The sequence below is a fragment of the Larus michahellis genome, chromosome Z (assembly GCF_964199755.1).
Source record: "Larus michahellis chromosome Z, bLarMic1.1, whole genome shotgun sequence".
Taxonomy (NCBI): domain Eukaryota; kingdom Metazoa; phylum Chordata; class Aves; order Charadriiformes; family Laridae; genus Larus; species Larus michahellis.
In genome coordinates, this window is record NC_133930.1 from 27,119,431 (window position 1) to 27,137,438 (window position 18,008).

Consider the following 18,008-nt stretch of genomic DNA (forward strand, 5'->3'; position numbering starts at 1 on the left):
ACCTCTCATTTTTTCTTATCCCATGACACAAAATAAAAGTTTTCCATCTTCATTTCTTTTGTCAAAGTAAGACAGAAAAGGTTATTCAAAATCTCTTTTATATTTATAAAAGCATCTGGTAAGGTGAAGTGACAACAAACAGTGATGCTATTTTAAGACAATAGTAACTATTTACAGAATAAACATCTGGGATAAAACCCACATGGGTAAAACCAGCAAGCATTAGCAGCTGGATACTTTTAAAAATATTATTAAGTACTGCTGAATTTCAAGCAATTCCACTCTAGGTTGTTAGGATAACCTAACTCTGTTGCAGAAAAGTTTTCAAAAATTAAGAATTATATTATACTGTACAGTATATAATTTCCCTTAAAAGATTACAATGACATTCATTAGGAAAACTTCAAACTACCTTTCACATTTAAGATTATTAAAAAACAAACAAACCAACCCCCAAAGAAATACTTGTAAATGGAAATGGTAGTTTTGAGAAGATTCACAAGTACTTCCTAATCTCCAATATTTCCAAAATCAATGGTGGTATGTGCTCTTCTGCAAAGAAGACCTTCTAAGGAAAACTATAAAAATATGAGAAATACCCTTACAAATTCCTTGGCATACACACACTCTAGCAATGAGAAACACAGCACTATGTTGCAGATTCTACATTTTATTTATATTACCGTTTCCACCATGTGACCAGGATATTGTCCAACAAATCCAGTAAGTGGAGATTTTGTTTGTTTGTTTGATTTTACATTATAGCACTCAGATCAACTGCCAGCTTAGGAAGCTGTAGCTGAGCATCTATAACCATCCTACCAACTGGCTTTGATCGGCAGATGAGAAATTACAGCATTCATAGCAAGTAGATATATGGATACCTTTGTAATTCTGGAGTACCTGTAACTTACAACTTTTAAGGGAACAAATTCTCTTATGGTATATCAGAAGGTAGTACTAAAAAGAAGAGTTAAAGAACTCAATAGACAACAACAATAAAGAAGAAAACAAGATAATGAGTTGACTATATCTGTATCTGAAGACCTAGATAAGCTGATTAAACAATACACAGCACGTATTAAGAAAACCAAATAGGACAAACAAGACCTGCGAAGTTAAAGGTGGAGATAATGGCCTGAGGTGGGTAAGTGACAGGAAAAGGGGGAGGCATTTAGGATATCAGACACAGACAGATAAAGACTGGCTGGGCCAAGAGACTGGGGACTTCAGTGGAGACTCTGGGGGCATAGATAAGGACTGCTTTTGAAAGCGGAGTGATGGTAATCTGGGGATGTTGGACAAGAAAAGGAAAATTCAGGATAGGATAAATTAAAAGAAAGAAGAGGAGAGAACAAAAGAGTCAGAACCTGTGACGAAGAAATGAGGGCAACAACAATCATGAACTAGGGCTTATCTGCATATGGAACCTAAATCCAAAATTTTCAGATTTTTTATAGCAGCAAAAATCTAAAATTAGCCAGCAAAAAAATGTGCATGTTATCGCACTCTAATGACAGTTTTCATGCAGTATGGCAGCTGACTTAACAGTTACTCCACTGGAAACAAAGTGGACTGCTATTTGAGCAAGTGCCATAAAGATTTCAAACATGGGGTTTGAAACTCAGGTCCCAGTAAGATCCAGGTGAAGGAATTTCTCTCTTTTTTTAAGCTTCTTTTTTCTTCTATAGAAAGCAATTTTCATACAAAACATTAAAAGAAAATAACATTATGTTGCAAGATTAAAGGCTCAAGTTCAGAGAAACACAGCATAAGGACTGTCAAAGCAATTCAAATTTATTAGCTTTCACTATATATTCTTTAATTACATAACCATTTACTAATTTTATAGGATCTTTGTCATTCATGTCATTCAATTTATAAGAAAGACTGTTCTCGGTAAAATGAGAAGTTCTGTGGTGAAAGAAGGATGAAAATGGAAGTATTTTTCATAATTAAATGACTTAAAAGCTAGCCCAGAAAACTAAAAAAAAAAAAAAATCCAAAAAAAACAGTGACATGACTGATCCATGTTAAAGATGAACCAAAACATATGGGTTTTGGCGTATAGGTTGAGGCATATAGGTTTACAACAGACTTTTCAGAGGTACTCAGTAATTGCAAGCTTTTCTGGGCACAAGTTTGACGCACTGGCATCTAATTTACAGAAGTGATTTGCAAACCTGCCATGAACAAAAAAAGATTGTACACCAAAGCTTGGGACCTATAATCCTCACAATAGCACTTAAAATTAATGGATGTGTTTAATCTTCGTGTGCTTTGGCTCCTCATCTACAAACCAAAAATACCGTGCTACTTTGCTGCAGTATTGCAAGAATAATTTAAAGAATTCACACTATGTGGTGCACAACACAGAAAAGCCTACAAGGAAGTCAGTAATACGGCATTCAAAGCTGGATTAGACTGGTGTACAACAAATAAAGCTTGGGGCCACACATTCAACAATGAGGACAACAGTAAATATTGAATAATTGCCCACTCAGTGAACACTGTCTGCACTATGCACTGAATGAAGCAGGAATCCTTTTAGGGAAAAATAGCGAGCAATCATGTAATTAAAGACTGAATCACAGTACAAATGAAAATGGAAAGGAATTAAGCTTCTACAAGCAATTTCAATTCTGTTGCGCCTAAGAATGTTTAGTGTACAACCTCTGTGCCATTGTTTTCTTTTAACAAACTTTCATACACAGTAATACTTTGGATACTATTATCTATCATTAGCATTTAAGAAGAGAAATAGCCCCTTCGTCTCTCTAGTTCAGGACACTTATATTTCTTGTCACTGCTTGCCATGATGTTTTTTTTTTTTATCAATTGGCATAAATAAGTAAATAAGGAATGAATTATATCCAGAAGAATTGACAACTGTGATCCCCCTCATCCCATTGTAGGCCATTGAACACAAATACACATGTATTATAGAAACAGAAAGTAAACTCAAGATTGATATGATACTTATTAACAAGGTAATTAATATAACTTTTACATAAACCATAATGACATCCCTTTAAACTGATTAGACTTAAAAGAACAGGAATTGCTTCACTTCATTTTAGTAATTTAGGGAACATTTCAGAGTAATTTTACAATCTATTCTTCTAGCAAGTTTTTCTTAAGATTAAATCATCAAAACATCGTGCACTTTTACTTGCGTGACAAACATCAAAATGGTAGGTAACACTGTGCTTATCACCAGAATTTAATGCAATAAACTAGAACACACCAAAATGTTTATCATTTGCCATTTACTCCAAAAAGCCTTTACAAGATTAGTACCTGCAACTGTGCTTTCAAGAGCTGTTGTGTTGTAATTTTTTCTTTTAGCTGCATCATTCTTTCAATTCGTTGGTTAACTTGTTGATCTTTTTTAAGTTCATTTTCATAAAATCTAGAACCCTGGAAGAAAATTGCAAAAACACTAAGGTTTATATTCATCTTTTCCTATGAACCACCTCATTTGATCTTTAAATACAGAAAATGTAAAACACAGTAACAGTTTCTAATGCATACGTTGGATTTTCACAGAAATGATACACAAAAGTGATGAGTGCTGCTTTACACCTCTCTCCTCAAATGACATGAATATGTTTCTCCTTTTCAGATCCCCTATACTCAGAGGAGTATAAGGAACTATTGAGAGAACTTGCTATGTTTACTTATTCTAACACCTGACAACAAAAATTCCAAAAAAGTAGATAAAAGTCAAATTATTCTTTGCAATACCTCCAAGACAAGGAGTATAACACTCAAAAAAAAATTATTTAAGCATTTTGCCATTTTCCATTTACTAGATGGAAATAAATAATGACATTGTAAAAGTCAAATCCACTTATAATGTTGAGTATTTCATTGACCATTTGATGTTGAAGTACACTGCAGAATTAGAAGCTATTTGGAAGAGGATAATGAAAAGCAAATGGGTATAAAAAAGCTCTCTTGCTCTCAAGTATGTAATTGCTCCTTCAAGAAAAGGAATGAATAAAAGGAGATGTAATGAAAACATAAAAGGACAACAATCACGTAGAGAATGTATAATGTGACTTCCCTTCCTGACTCATAACAAAGAAAAGAAGGCATACAATGAAATAGCAAAGAGGAAAATTCAAAACGAGGAAATAAAATATCTTTTTTGCAACATCTGCTTAGCTTAGAAGAGAAGTAATATTTGCAGGAAGAGGTAATGTCTTTTATTGAATCACCTGGTAAGATGTGATAAAATGAACAAATTTTTAGCTCAAAGCCTCTGACTACCAAACTGTCACTGAGACCAAGAATTCAGCCATAGTCAAATAAGAATCAGGCATTTACATAAAAAGCAAAAATATACTCTTTTATAATAATGATAAAAAGGATGAACAGCAAGACTGTAATGTGTCACATCTCGTTGCTTAGAAGAAATCTCTAATCAGAAGAAATCAGGGTGTGTTTTCTTTCAATACCAGACATGCATTTCATCTTTTCTCCCCTCTGCAATCAAACATGACTTGTTCAGACTCATTGAAAGAAGTATCAAAATGTTAGTGTGGGAAGCAACACAGTACTTAAGATTGTTATTAAGCTGTAGATTTTTTTGTGTCTCTTGCAGTATTTCACAGTTGAAATGCTACAAAATCTTGCTGTAATACAATTGTGGGTAGTGTTTGTAGGTGTAATTTTGAAAACTAATGAAAATCTTAAGAAAAAGAATCAATGCTTCTTTTCAGATTTCTTGAGCTATATCTGGTATTTATATTCTCTTGCCTTTTTTTATAGAAATATATTCTAATACATAGATGTCTGTATATCAGTTTTCAAAGCCTATTTTACAGTTCATTCTATTTCATACCACAAAATGAAACCGTAACTGTTCTCATGAAATAATTTATCCAAATATCATTAGTGATATGTCTGACAAAGAGTAAGTAGAAGAAACATCTAACCAATAAGGGGCTTGATAGCATATGAAGTATCATCAAAGTGAATGTGCAAATAAAATAAAGTTTGCCAAATAAAAGCAGTATGTACTATGTTCTCTGCTTTCCCTGTCCCCAGCTCCTGCAGTTTACCACAGAGCAATAGCAGTCAACACAGAATTCATCAGCAAAACATCAAGCACATAAACTAGGGCCATAGAGACACCAAATGAAACATACGTTTGAGCAAGGAAGAGTAAGAAAACCCAGTGCTGCTCAAATAAAGCATTATCCCCATATAGTGCCATGTGAAGACTTTCCAATAACAAGTAAGAGGACTAATATTTTGATGCTTTGTAGATTTGTGGCTCTACGGATCTTTTGCTATAAAGCTGCACACTACTGGAGCCTCTCTTGAATACTAAGAAGACAGTTAAGAAGACAAGCACTAAGCACAAAGAAACTCTACTGAAAGTACTAGAAACACCTGATTACATCAAATTCATCACTTACAGGAAGGTGACTAATAGAGGTAGATCTGCTTGGGTGATTAATGATGGGGCAGGCAAAACAAATGGAAAAAGGGAAAATAAAAGGCCTAAGGAAGCTGAAATCTTCACAATTACCTCTGGACAATGCTGTGATATTTATATACTGCTTCAGGCAAGAAGGAAGCACCTAAGGATGTACTCAGTTGTGCTGCTGCATGTCCCTGTGGAAGAATCCAACAGTACTCTATGGTACTCTAAGCTACAGTCCCTCCTCTTCCTCCCCACACATGCATGCATTTGTCTTAGAAGATGCCCTCCACTTACACAAGTGAGGGATAAAATTTGGGGGACGGAGGAAGAGGGCCTTATCACAGAATCACAGTATGGTAGGGGTTGGAAGAGACCTTTGCAGATCAGCTAGTCCAACTCCCCTGCCAAAGCAAGTTCACCTAATGCAGGCTGGACAGTAACGCATCCAGGCAGGTTTTGAGTATCTCTAGAGGAGACTCCACCACCTCTCTGGGCAGCCTGCTCCAGTGCTCTGTCACCCTCAAAGGAAAGAAGTTTTTTCTCATGTTGAGATGGAATTTCCTGTGTTCCAGCTTGTCTCCGTTGCCCCTTGTCCTGTCCCCAGGCACCACTAAGAGTCTAACCTCATCCTCTTGACACCCACCCTTTAGATATTTATAAACATTGTTGAGATCCCCTCTCAGCCTTTCCTTGTAAGAGAGATGCTCCATTCCCTTGATCATCTTTGTAGTCCTACACTGGACTCTCTCCAGTAGTCCCCTGTCCTTGAACTGGAGGGCCCAGAGCTGGACACAGTACTCCAGATGTGGCCTCACCACAGCACAGCAGAATGGGAGGATGACCTCCCTCGACGTGCTGGCCATGCTCTTTTTAATGCACCACAATGATACTGGACAACAGATAACGCACCACAAAAAGAGTAATCAAACCAACCTTGGTAGCTTCCATGATGATTTTATTGATTTTCTCTTTATCCAAACCTTGCATTCCAGCTTTATTATCATTGAGGCCCATTCTAAGTAGAAGTCCATCATTGCAAGAACTGTTACCAACTTTTTTCATGTCATCCATAGTACTTCTTGAAAACAAGTACCTCTTTTAGGACTTAATACCTGAAAAAAAGAATTGAAATAATGTATTTATTTCTAAGTTCCAGCTGAACAATATATATTAAAAAAAATATTTTATACTTATTCAGAAAACAACATAATTATCACAAATATGAAGACTTGCATTCCTTTAAAGTGGCTGAACCTGCCACACTCACCACATAAAGCCACCTGTAATTGTAGCAGTGTTTGAAGACAGTAAAACTTTACTTTTCTATTAACTTAAAAACATACTTTTTAAAAGCTCCCTTACAGAAATAATTGAGTACCATGAACTTCAGATAAAAGCTGGTATCTTACACATGCATATGAGATTTATACCTGTATGTTATCCTGACAGATGAAACGATACTGCCTTAAACACAAAATACTGCTCACTAGATCATTACATTAAAAGACAAGAAATTGAATGATTTTTAAATTGCAGACCATTGTTCATTTAGTCCTCATTCCTGCTTGAGACAAGCCATAGAATCTTTCCCAGTAATTTCCATCTCAAATTCAAAACTTTTGTTTGTGTTAAAGCTCATCTTTTAGAAACAGATGGCTTCAATTAAAAGTTTTGAATAAAACCCTATTGTTTAATTCAGGGTAAAATTCATGCATTCTTTTTCCATTAATTTGTAGAGCCATGGTACCCAACCAATAGAACTTACCAAGCCTTTACTACCCAATTACTGACACTAGTAACTTCTTATACACGCAGGTACCTCTGATATGTGAACTTCTAACATCTTCCCTTGTTGCTTACGAAAGTAAATAGCTGAATCCTTTGATAGGCTCTAATTATAGGTAAATTGTCTAGTTATTAAATTGATCTTAAAAAACTAAAGAAAGCAAATTTTAGCCTCTGTAGCATGAAGCTGTGGTCTTATTTTTGCCAGATTAAAACAAGCAGAATCCAAGTGTGATACTGGCATAAATTGCTTAACGTGTATTTATTACTGTAAAAGAAAGAATTTCTTCCTGCCTCAAGTTGCTGACTCGTAAATCACTTCAGCTTTACTCTCATGTAGGAAGCACATTTACTCCTAATCTTCCCCTCTGAGCTGCTCCCTGTGACAGGAGCCCTTCCTGTTTGGAGGAGCCACACCCTTTCAAGCGCATTTAACAACCACAAATTACACAAATCTAAGAGTGTTACATTTTTTCTTTAAATGCCACTTTCCCACTCCAGGACTTAAGTGGGCCTCATTAGCAACCAAACTGAAGAAGGTCATTATGTATTTCTGCATTTAGAGATGAATTTTTGCTATTAAAGAACCATATGGATGACTTCTTAAAATTAATGGTAGCAATGTTTGTATTTTCCTGAAGATCTTCTCTTGAAACATACTAGTCAACTGAAGTCAAGATATGAAAGAAAGCCACCTTAAAAAAAAAAGTTCTGGCAAAAATATTCCAATTTTAGTCATATTCTATTAATTAAGATTATTATTTATGAAGTCTTCCGAAGATGCAAGATCAGGTAAATAATCCTGTGTTTATCTCCATCTTGCTGTATTTCAAAGAACAGTAGATGATGCAGAGACCAGAACTCTTCTCTTAGCCCTTTAGTAGCACTTAAGCTACTATAACGGCAACTAGGAACGGGAGTGGCTTCGTAGCTCTTACACGTATCTATCTAATAAAAAACCACAATGATGAACACTTTCATAAATTTTTCACTTACAGTAGGACAATGTTTTCCAGTTAACATACACATTTACAAGAACAGGTCTGCTAGACTTCAAAAGAAAAAGCACTGCATCCAATGCAACATTCCAAGTGTCATCTCAAGCTCATAAGCACCCCGATATCAATTAGCTCCACAATAATTCCATTATTACTGGCAGTCTCAGGTAAGTAATGGGCACAATTCCCAATAAATACTTTCCTCAAGGTAAACGCCCCTCCACTATTCCCCTTGTTTCTTTTATCACTCTTTCCCACCAAGATGCCAGAATGAACACAAGATTGCTTTCATTTCCTATTCCAGTCATTGCAATATTTTGTAGCTGTTCCTTATTCCTGAAAGTGTCTTTACCCCCAGCATATACAAATGTTTCTCCCTCCTCATTCAGATCATTCTTAAAGGCTCAGTTTTATAGCAGAGGCTTTAGCACTAATTGATGTAAGTCAAAAGCCTTCTCTTCCACACTGTTACATATCCAGTCAGAAACAAATTACCATGATGATACAAAATCTCATAAATGGTGGTCTCCTGATGTGTTTTATCTTTTCAGCTTTTTGGGTGGAACAAAATGCATTGCTAGGACCAGTTGATAAATTGTATAAATATCAAATAGTACCTTAGTTGGAATTAAGAAGAAAAAATTTATCTGAGGGCATATTAGTTCTCCACCACAGCTTAAAGGTACTCAGAAGTGAAAACATGAATAAAAACTGATACAATTTTCAGCCACTTAACACGAACAGACCTGAAGATTATCTTGGTTTCAGATCAACAGGCATGAGAAAAAAATATGTAAAATATTTAGCATATTGAAATGCTACAAATACAAAATGCAAAAAAAAAAAGCTACAGTAACACAATAGATACAGCACTGTCACATAAAACCAGTGCATCATCTGCCATAGACAAAATGAAAACGGAAATATTTAAAGAAAATGCAGGAGAAGCACAGTTTGAAACACTATCCAAAATGTGAAAAAACTGTCACTGTAGAACCTGGTAAGGACAAGTAGTAACTCTTTTAATGGAAAATTGACCTAGAGAAAACATTTAGCTTGTGGCGACACAGTCTTATGAAATTTTTGCTAAAACAACTTAGAAAAAGTGGGTAAAGGTTTAGAGTCTAATGAAACACTAACTCTGAACAGTCTAGACAAAGTGTGACATATTTTTGGCATGCTGTCACCTCAAGAATCTGCTGCAAGACTGAGCTGTTTCCTCTAACAAAACATGCTAAATCCCTCTCAGCATCATACTGAGTAAGTAGGGTGTGAAATCAGAGAAGTCTGTGAAGGCAGTCTACAACTAAATACTCCCCCATTATTCCTGTGATTTGGGAATGGGGGGAAGGGAGCAGGAGAATCATCTATAAGTGGAGGAGGTACCTTTCAAATTGCTACTGGAAGAACTTTAAAGGTAAAGAGGAAGACTTTGGCAGAGAATGCCAACAGTTAATGCAAAAATAAAAATGCGGAGAGGAACCACAGAGCAGCTTTACTGTGTAGGAAGCTTTGTTAGTAACCTGGGATGCTTACAAGCGGAAAAAGACAACTAATAAAACCCCAATCAAGCTCTTCTACAAGCAGGCACAGAGACTCAACCAAACCAGTCAGACAGGGTTATATATTATATGAAAGTATCAAGAGACTGAAAGAGCAGTAAAATCAGAGCAACAATTTAATTTCAAGTGCCTCTACCTTTATTGAAATTTAGCACGTTTTTGGATGGTTGACACTGAACTAGCCTGAAGGAAATGGCTTGTATTTGATCCTGTGCCACTCCTCCAGCCTGTCTTCAGTAAAAACCTCCAACTGCGACAACAGAAACCCTGTACGTTGTGTGAAAACATAAATGCTTTCATATTATTATTTTCATGTAATAATACATAAGAAAAATAAAAAATATTTCTAAGAATATTCAGTTCAGTGGACACAGTGTTATTGCGCAGGTTATTAATACTTGCAAAGTATGCTACCAGTTTGCCTTTTACTGACAGTGTTAACAACTTCTTGCAAAGAAATATCAGGACTGGTAAATGACACCAGTATGGAAAAGCTTGAAAAAGAATCTACTTATATACTGAATTATGATTTGATGCATGTAAATTGTGTACTAGTCTTCACAAAGAAAATCAAATTCTGACATCTTTGCTACCTCAGAGGCCCATGCCAACAGTGAGATGCAAAAAAATTACTAAGATAAGACAACTATCTACTTCCCCCAGAGCTCAAAAGCTAAACGTAGGAATCATACTGCAGATGTAAAGGACCTCTTACATCCCAATTGCCTTGTGTAAGTCTCCACAGTGTCGGAGGGGAAACAAAAAAAAAGAAAAAAAAAAGATTTTGCAGATAGCAATACAATTAATAGAGTCCTTTCTATATGTTTTTTAATTTTTATTTTGAGGATGGCTAAGACAAGGATCTAAATTAAATAGTTTCTTTATTTTCTGTAAAACTCATTAAAAACTCCAGTAACATTTCATCAAAAATCTAACACCTTATTTATTGTAGTATGAGCCCAAAATAAACTTCCTGTTTTCACTTGATCAAAATGTTTTAGAGATTCTTTTATTCTTACTTTAGCAGGAACAAAACAAAATTATAACAGTTACCTTCACATACAAATGTAGAGAATGGATGATAGCTTCAGAAATTCTGCCATTACATAAGCTGCATCAGAAGAAAATCAGTATTACCCTTAATTTCAGTGACAAGGTCAAGATACTAATAGGAGTTCTGTAAAAGCACTGAAAGCACAATAAACAATTAAGAAAGTTAGGACTGACTTCATCCAGTTTCTGACCACAAAAGATCGCTTCTCAGGCTTTTGGCTAAAATGAAGGGTGGTGTAGTTCAGATCATTCTGTATTCAAAAGATAAATGCCTCTGAAGTTAGTACTACACCAAAACCACCGAAGACTTTTCTTTTTTTCTCCAAATATCACGGATATTTGAAAGATCTCTGGTCTTTTATTTTTCTTATGAAAACTTTACAAATGACCTGTTATCACGTACTACTAAAGTTCGGAGCACTCAGTGCAAGTTGGGGATGGAAAAATATCTTCCATAAAACAATTATTAAAATAATCACATCCATGTAGAAGATGGTTGTGAATAATATGAAACTCCTAGAAAACTTCATAAATGTTCATAAGATCATCAAAAGTCAAATATGAAATATCCAGCTTTAACACATCTTCAATAAAAAGGTAATTCAATATTTAAAACTTTAAAAGATGCAATTTCAGTTACTTCAAAAAATACACTTGTCATAAAACTTTGCTGAGCAACTGCCTCACCATAATACATACTTAAACCAACCAAAAACCTCATAAACCCGAAAAGCAAACCAACCAACCAAAAAAATAATGAAAATTGTTTTGACAAGAGATGTGGAAAGCTGTTAAATTTCACTGTAAGTAAACAGGGATACTCTTGGGCAGAAATGAAAATCACTTGTAGCTAAGACTATACTTCACAAGCATGAAATACTTTATCTACTTCATTACTTTTTGCCAAGCATTGAAGAATACTTGAAGAAGAATTGAAAAGTGAATGGAGAACAAACAAGCCAAGCAGACTGATTCAAGAATAACTCTCAATCCCAACCTTTCAAATGTCTCCCTTGTGCTGGAAATCATTACAACTGGAAACCACATCATGGGCCACATCTTGAAATAAAGCCTCTGGGTACTATTGAAACAATACTGTAAGTAATAAATAAAAGAGACTATATGAGACCTTCCCAATAGGACCAGAATTCACCTAAAGCAACATTTTTAACAGACACCACTTTGGTTTTACTCCAATTGCTAATTAAGATTGAACCGGTGGACATGTAGCTATGCTTCTTAAGAAGTATCTTCATCTAGGCTATGCATGCAACTATTAGAGTCACCATCGTTAGAGAACCCAGCTAACCCACCTTGGTACAGAAATTCTTATACCAATAGTCAGGCCATTTGAACAATGGGTTTCCCACAAATGCATTGCTTTATTTCTTGAATTTCTAAGACAAGAACAAACATACCTTCCACAAACTAGGAAAATTCAACCCCGATAGAATATTTTTAACATTTCTGATATTTAAAAGGTTACACTACAAACTCCAGTAGTGCATTTGATTTCATACTACTTGATTTATCCATTACTTGGATAAGGATTTTATACCAAAATGATAACATTGCATTACATACTTTGCAACATGAAGTGCACCTGTCTTTTCTGAGTATTCATTTGGCAAGGAAATATTCTGGCTGACAAGATCAAATTTAGCAAACGGCTTAACTCTCATTTCCTTGTAAAAACATGTCCCTCTGATAATGATTTAAGTATCAGCTGCTCTAAAGTCTCCTTCTCAGCAGGATAAACCAGCAACAAAGACATGTGTAAGCAAGCACGTCAGACTGTCCTTCTGAACTATCTGCTCAATTCTTTTCAGCCACAGGGGGTTTGATATTTACTAGAGCCCCGGTTTCTGAATAGCCTCAAGAAGAGGACTCCTGTCAGTTTTAATCCTGTAGTAATTTACAAGAAAAGAACTGACAGGAGGAACTGCAAAACAGTGTTATCAGCATTTAATATACACAGCATTAACCACCTAGGTTCCCTACTAGTGCATTGAAAACTGCTACTATTTCACTACTGTCTCTCTCTCAACATATAATAAAACCTAATTCCCTAGAAAACAAAATCTTCTAAGAAAGATGTAAGTATTTTTACATATGTAATGAGCCAAAGTACATGACAAATTAATACTGAACAGAAAAACATGCCAGGATTCACTGAATTGAAAATTCCAAGTGCCCAAGCTGACGCAGCTGAATAAGGACTATTTTTCAAGTAGCAGTTGACTCAGCATTTTATAAAAACATAGATCACATACAAGCACCTAGAACTAGTCTTCAAAAAACAAAGCCCTAGAATTATGTCTTTTCTGAACTCACTGGCTTTAAGATATAACAAATTACAGACAACTCAATCCTTTACTGCAAGGTGAACAGGTAACAGAGACTGCTTCTGACGATGCCCAAAATTAAATGTAAAAATATTTTATCTCATTAATCAAACTGTTTGAATAATTCTTTGCTTATGTGAAGATCAACACCAGTGAAACAAGTGGAATACTCATCCCCTATTAATTTTCTGCAGGCAAGACACAGTACACTTCTGTTGTAAAACTGCCTTCAACTTCTCTGTCTAAAAAAGCTCATGTCTTTAAAACATCAAAGTTTATTCGAAGGGCAAAGAACTGTAGTATCTTCTTCTGTCTCTATTCAGCATTTTGCAAGACCTTTTAAATGGAAAGATTTATCTCAAGATTCTAACCAAGTTCTCCTAGTACTTCTAGATTACTGAAAACAAATGTTTTAGCAGTTTAATCCATAAGAAAATAATGAAGGAAAAGAACTATTATTAACAGCATTCATCACTAAAAACTACACCAGAAGTTGTGTAGTTACATGCGACCTCATTTCTACAGATATGTGTTTATTGCCAACATATTAATAAATAGCACTAATCTTCTGGGTTCTGGTGTTTTGTTTTGGTTTTTTGCTTTTGTTTTTTCTTTTTTTACTTAGAAGAAAAACCCTAATACAGTGATTCACAGACACCACAATTGTTTTAGAAAAAATTGTCTGAATCATTTATATCTCAGAGCCTATACTATTAGGCAGTGTGCTGTGGCATAAACAAAGCTCTTTCAAGAATCCTCTTAAGAAAAATGGTCTTAAATTTAAGAACAAATATAACCATGAGCAGGAACATACTAGAAAATGTTTATACACTGGTGGTGAATATGTTTTAATAACACACAACGAATGCTAAAACAGAAGGTACAATAGTGGAAATAAGAGATATAAAAAGGGAGAAGAAAAAATCAGGTATTTATGAAGTTCATGGTGCTCATGACTGACATCTTTAGAAGTAAAACTCAAAAAAACCCAATTTTATATTACAAGTACTATATAAGCAATACAGAACCACAGTATTTGTCCCACTATTCTAACAAAGATGATTACTATTTCCTCTTAAAACAGTAATTTCTAAACTTCTCGCAGTCTCTAAGACACTAGAAGGGTACAGGCTGAGTACTGGGGCTTGTGATAAAAGAACAAACACAGCAATGAAAGGCAAAATAAAGGTCCAGTGGAAAAGGCACAGAACTAAGTAGAGAGGAGCTGTCTATATCAGCGTATCAGTTTGATCATCTCCACTTCCCATGCTTTGGTTTGCATCACAGATTTGGTCTTAGAGCAGGGAAACCAGATTCCTTTCAAACTAAACTAGATGGGAAGACTGTGCTTTCAGAGCACACCTGACGCATTACAATTGCTAATGCAGGTGCCCTCCATGGGACCAGACTAGTGCCAGTCCAAAGAAACACCTCTTAAAGCACAGATAAAATGAATTTAAGGTCCTCAGCACCAAGTCATTCCTTTACAAACCTACTCCTACTACACTACATTCTTACTACACAGATATAGCCCATTCTCATTAAGAGTAATAGACAGTAAGTTATATATGAAAAAGATGGTCAGAACATTAATTGAGAGAGTTAAATTTACATAAGGTTTTCACAATCCTAATACACCTTTTGGAAGAACATAAGCTGGTGATGTTATGGAAAAAATAAGACATATTAGGAGGATGTGGCAGAAACAAAAAAATCTATTAGTTAGCACAGACAAAGCATTATGTGAAAAGTTGAAAAGACAAACCTTTTCGCATCCAGTATTATTAATTTACAGTTTGGTTATAAAATATTAGCTAGAATTAATAATTATATAAATATTCTCTCTAATAAGGACAAATATGTTTGCTAAACAAGCTGAAAGAGTATCTACCCATGGCATTTTTAGTTTTTATACCTGTTTGAATCAGTCTATATTCTGGAGACAGAAAAAAAGAATAAAAAAAAGTGTTACTTTTGGAACTAAGCGAGTAGCCCTAGACTGAAAGTATGACAGTACATGGCTATGTAGTACACATCATTGCACAAGGGATTTGCTCAGACATGTCTCTTCACCTCCTGCTCTTGATCAGGGTAGAGAAAGAAGTTCATTTAGAGTTTACTAGGGAAAATATGTCTGGCTTTACAGGTGATATCACTTAACTTCATCAACATACTGCAACGAAGAATTATAAATTATTCTCATACAAATCAATACATAGAAAATTCAGCCACTCTGCTTGCTTAACAGATGCAGTACATTGCAACAGACTCTAAGAAAAAAATATCTTGCTTGTTTTCTTTCTAAACAGCTAGTGAATCAAAGAACATAATTTCCAAACAACTTTTTATATATTAGAGAATTGTCTAAAATAGCACCCACAGTATACTCATATAAATTTTTTACTGTGCATTCCAGTGATTACACAAATAATAAGATGTCTGTGACTGCTCTTTATTTCTAATTATTTAGGACAATGGTGCTGCTTTACCAATCACTCTTAGCGATGCATTCATTACCAATATCTTTATACCAGAGACTTTCAGCTGGTGCTAATATTATTTAAATTATAGCTGCTACATATATAGAGAATGTATATAAATAGCTGTATCAATGCTAAGAGCTCTTTCCAAAAAAAAAAAAAAAAAAAAAAACCAAACCCACCCTCAATGGAAACTTTCAACCAGCATAACATGGAAAAATTACACAATGATTTTTCATAAGGAGGAAGTCAGAGAAAATACAATTCTACAGCCTTGCTCTTGCGTTATAGCCAGAAGTGTGTGTTCCAAAACAGAAGTTTCCTCAACCAATGCTATTTAACACACTTTTTTTTTTCCCTGAGAAATCACGAGAAAGGAGATGAGCCAGCACAAATCTTAAATCCTTCTCAACCCACTACATCTGTTCATGAATTGTGAAGTGACACGTTCAACTGTTTTTTTTTTTCCTTCCTATAAATCTCTCTCCACCCATAAAAACCGGCAAGGACACATAGCCCTGGCGAAAGCCTTAGGAAAAAAAATTATCATTTCGTTCCCGAAACAGTGAAAACATGAGAAAAACAGAAGACAGGACAGGACAGGGCTACCTCGCAGCCGAGGCAGACTGCTGACGGCCACTTCCCGCCCTGCTGCTGACACACGCCCTCGGGCACAGCCGGTGAAGCAGAAGCAAAGCTCCCGGCAAGGAGCGGGCTACCGAGCCCACCCGCCGCCAGGCTCCGCAGCTACTTGCCAGGCCGCGCCAAGCCCCGCTGGCCGCTGCCGGCAGCGGCCTCCGAGCCCCGAGGAGCGGCGCCGCTGCCTGGCAGCCCCATTACCCGTGGCCCGCCCTCCCCTCACGACTCACCCAGGAGTCGGCAGCACCTCCCGCCCCTTCCTGCGGCCACCATTTTTGTTAAGGTAAAGGTTTGGCGCCCACCTCCCGAATCCCGCCGCTTTGAGGCGGGGAAGACGAGACCGCATCTCTCAGCCTAAAAAGCCAGCGGGGACGGAGGGACGCTTCACCTCACCAAAGAACCCACACACACACACAAAAAAAATAAAGCAAAGATCACTCCTAGCAGCCCCGCTGCGACAGCGGAGTTCCCCACCTCATCGGGGGCACGGAAGGGACACACACCGGTGACGCCACAGAAACGAGGGAAAGAAGATGGCGGCCACCGGCCGGTGGACTACATCTCCCAGCACCCCGCGCGGCGCCGGACACTACCTTTCCCGAGAGCCAACGGCGCCGCGCCCGGGGGAGGGGGTGGAAAGACTACAACTCCCGGCAGGCGCCGCCAGGCCCAGCCAGCGGGGCTGGGAGGGTGGGCGTGGGGCGGGGCGGGTAAATAGTGGCACCGCGCACCCGCTTCGCGTAAGATGGCGGCGGCCGGAGCGGCGGAGCTGTGAGCGGGGTGCGCGGCAGGCGGACGCGCGCTCGCCCCTCCTTCCCCTCCACCACCACCACCTCTATGTTGCGGCTATTGCCGCGGGCCGCGGAGCTGTGGTGAGGGGGAAGCCCGAGCCTGCGCGTCTCGGCGCCGGCCGGTTGGTCGGTGGCAGGAGCGGGTGGCGCTGGTGGCAGCCGCGGGCGCGGAGCGGTGCCGCCTCAGGTGGAGCCCGTCGCTCCCGTCCTTTCGGCAGAAGGAGGCTGCGGCTGCTGTGGGCGGGGGCTGCTTCGGCTTTTCCCTGCTCGGTAGTGGCTGCGGCTCCAAGGGTCTCCATGTCGGACAACCAGAGCTGGAATTCCTCCGGCTCCGAGGAGGACCCCGAGACCGAGCTCGGGCTGCCTGTTGAGCTCTGCGGGGTGCTCAGCAAGGTAAACCGTCTCTCCCCCGCCCCGCGGCCTCTCGCTTCCCCTCTCCGCGCTCCGGCCCCCCGCCAGCTTCCCAGCTGTCAGTCTTGTCTCTTGCCCGCGCCGGAGGATGAGGCCGAGAAGCCGGTGGAGGGGCCTGATGGTGGGGAGGGGGGAGAGCCGGGAGGCTCCGCGGGAGGCGCTGGCACGGCCGGGGCAGTCGCCACCTGACGGCGGGGAGCCTGCCAGGCAGCCGCCGCGGCGCCCGCCGCCAACCGCCTGCGCCCCCTCCTCCCTCAGCCGCCGGCACCGGCACATCCCGGCCGCCGGCCCCCCGCCGCCTCCGCGCGCAGCTGCCGCCCGCCCCGGGACGAAGCCTTTCCTCGGAGGGAGAGCCGCGGGAGCGGCTAGGGGAGGCGTCGTTGCCACCCGGCCTGGGTGTCCCGGCCGCCCCCCGCACCGAGCCCGCTGGCTGCCCGGCCTGAGGTTGGGGAGAGCCGGGCCCTGAAGGCGGCGGCGGCCGGGTGTGCCCGGGGAGGGCGTCTCCTG

The 18,008-nt window shown here is 38.7% G+C and overlaps 2 protein-coding genes across 16 annotated transcripts in view; one reads left to right on the forward strand and one right to left on the reverse strand.

Moving 5' to 3' along the window:
* The window catches only part of POLK (DNA polymerase kappa), a 38,643-nt gene extending 21,793 nt beyond the window's left edge, over positions 1 to 16,850 (reverse strand). For 3 of the 14 annotated variants that reach the window (XM_074570041.1, XM_074570040.1, XM_074570029.1), the window contains exons 1-3: positions 16,270 to 16,509; positions 6,371 to 6,549; positions 3,301 to 3,420 (exon numbers count right to left, since the gene is read on the reverse strand). In XM_074570041.1, the coding sequence (XP_074426142.1) occupies positions 3,301 to 3,420; positions 6,371 to 6,508 (258 nt within the window). In that variant the 5' untranslated portion in view covers positions 6,509 to 6,549; positions 16,270 to 16,509. Of the gene's footprint in view, positions 1 to 3,300; positions 3,443 to 6,370; positions 6,550 to 10,835; positions 10,940 to 16,269; positions 16,510 to 16,529; positions 16,741 to 16,773 lie in introns of those variants that run through there. The other 11 variants (XM_074570039.1, XM_074570028.1, XM_074570030.1 and 8 more) reach the window with 10 other exon arrangements.
* A 77-nt stretch (positions 16,851 to 16,927) lies between these two features.
* The window catches only part of CERT1 (ceramide transporter 1), a 73,621-nt gene continuing 72,540 nt past the window's right edge, over positions 16,928 to 18,008 (forward strand). The window contains exon 1 of one of the 2 annotated variants that reach the window (XM_074569337.1): positions 16,928 to 17,483. In XM_074569337.1, the coding sequence (XP_074425438.1) occupies positions 17,388 to 17,483 (96 nt within the window). In that variant the 5' untranslated portion in view covers positions 16,928 to 17,387. The remainder of the gene's footprint in view (positions 17,484 to 18,008) is intronic. The other variant, XM_074569336.1, reaches the window with a different exon arrangement.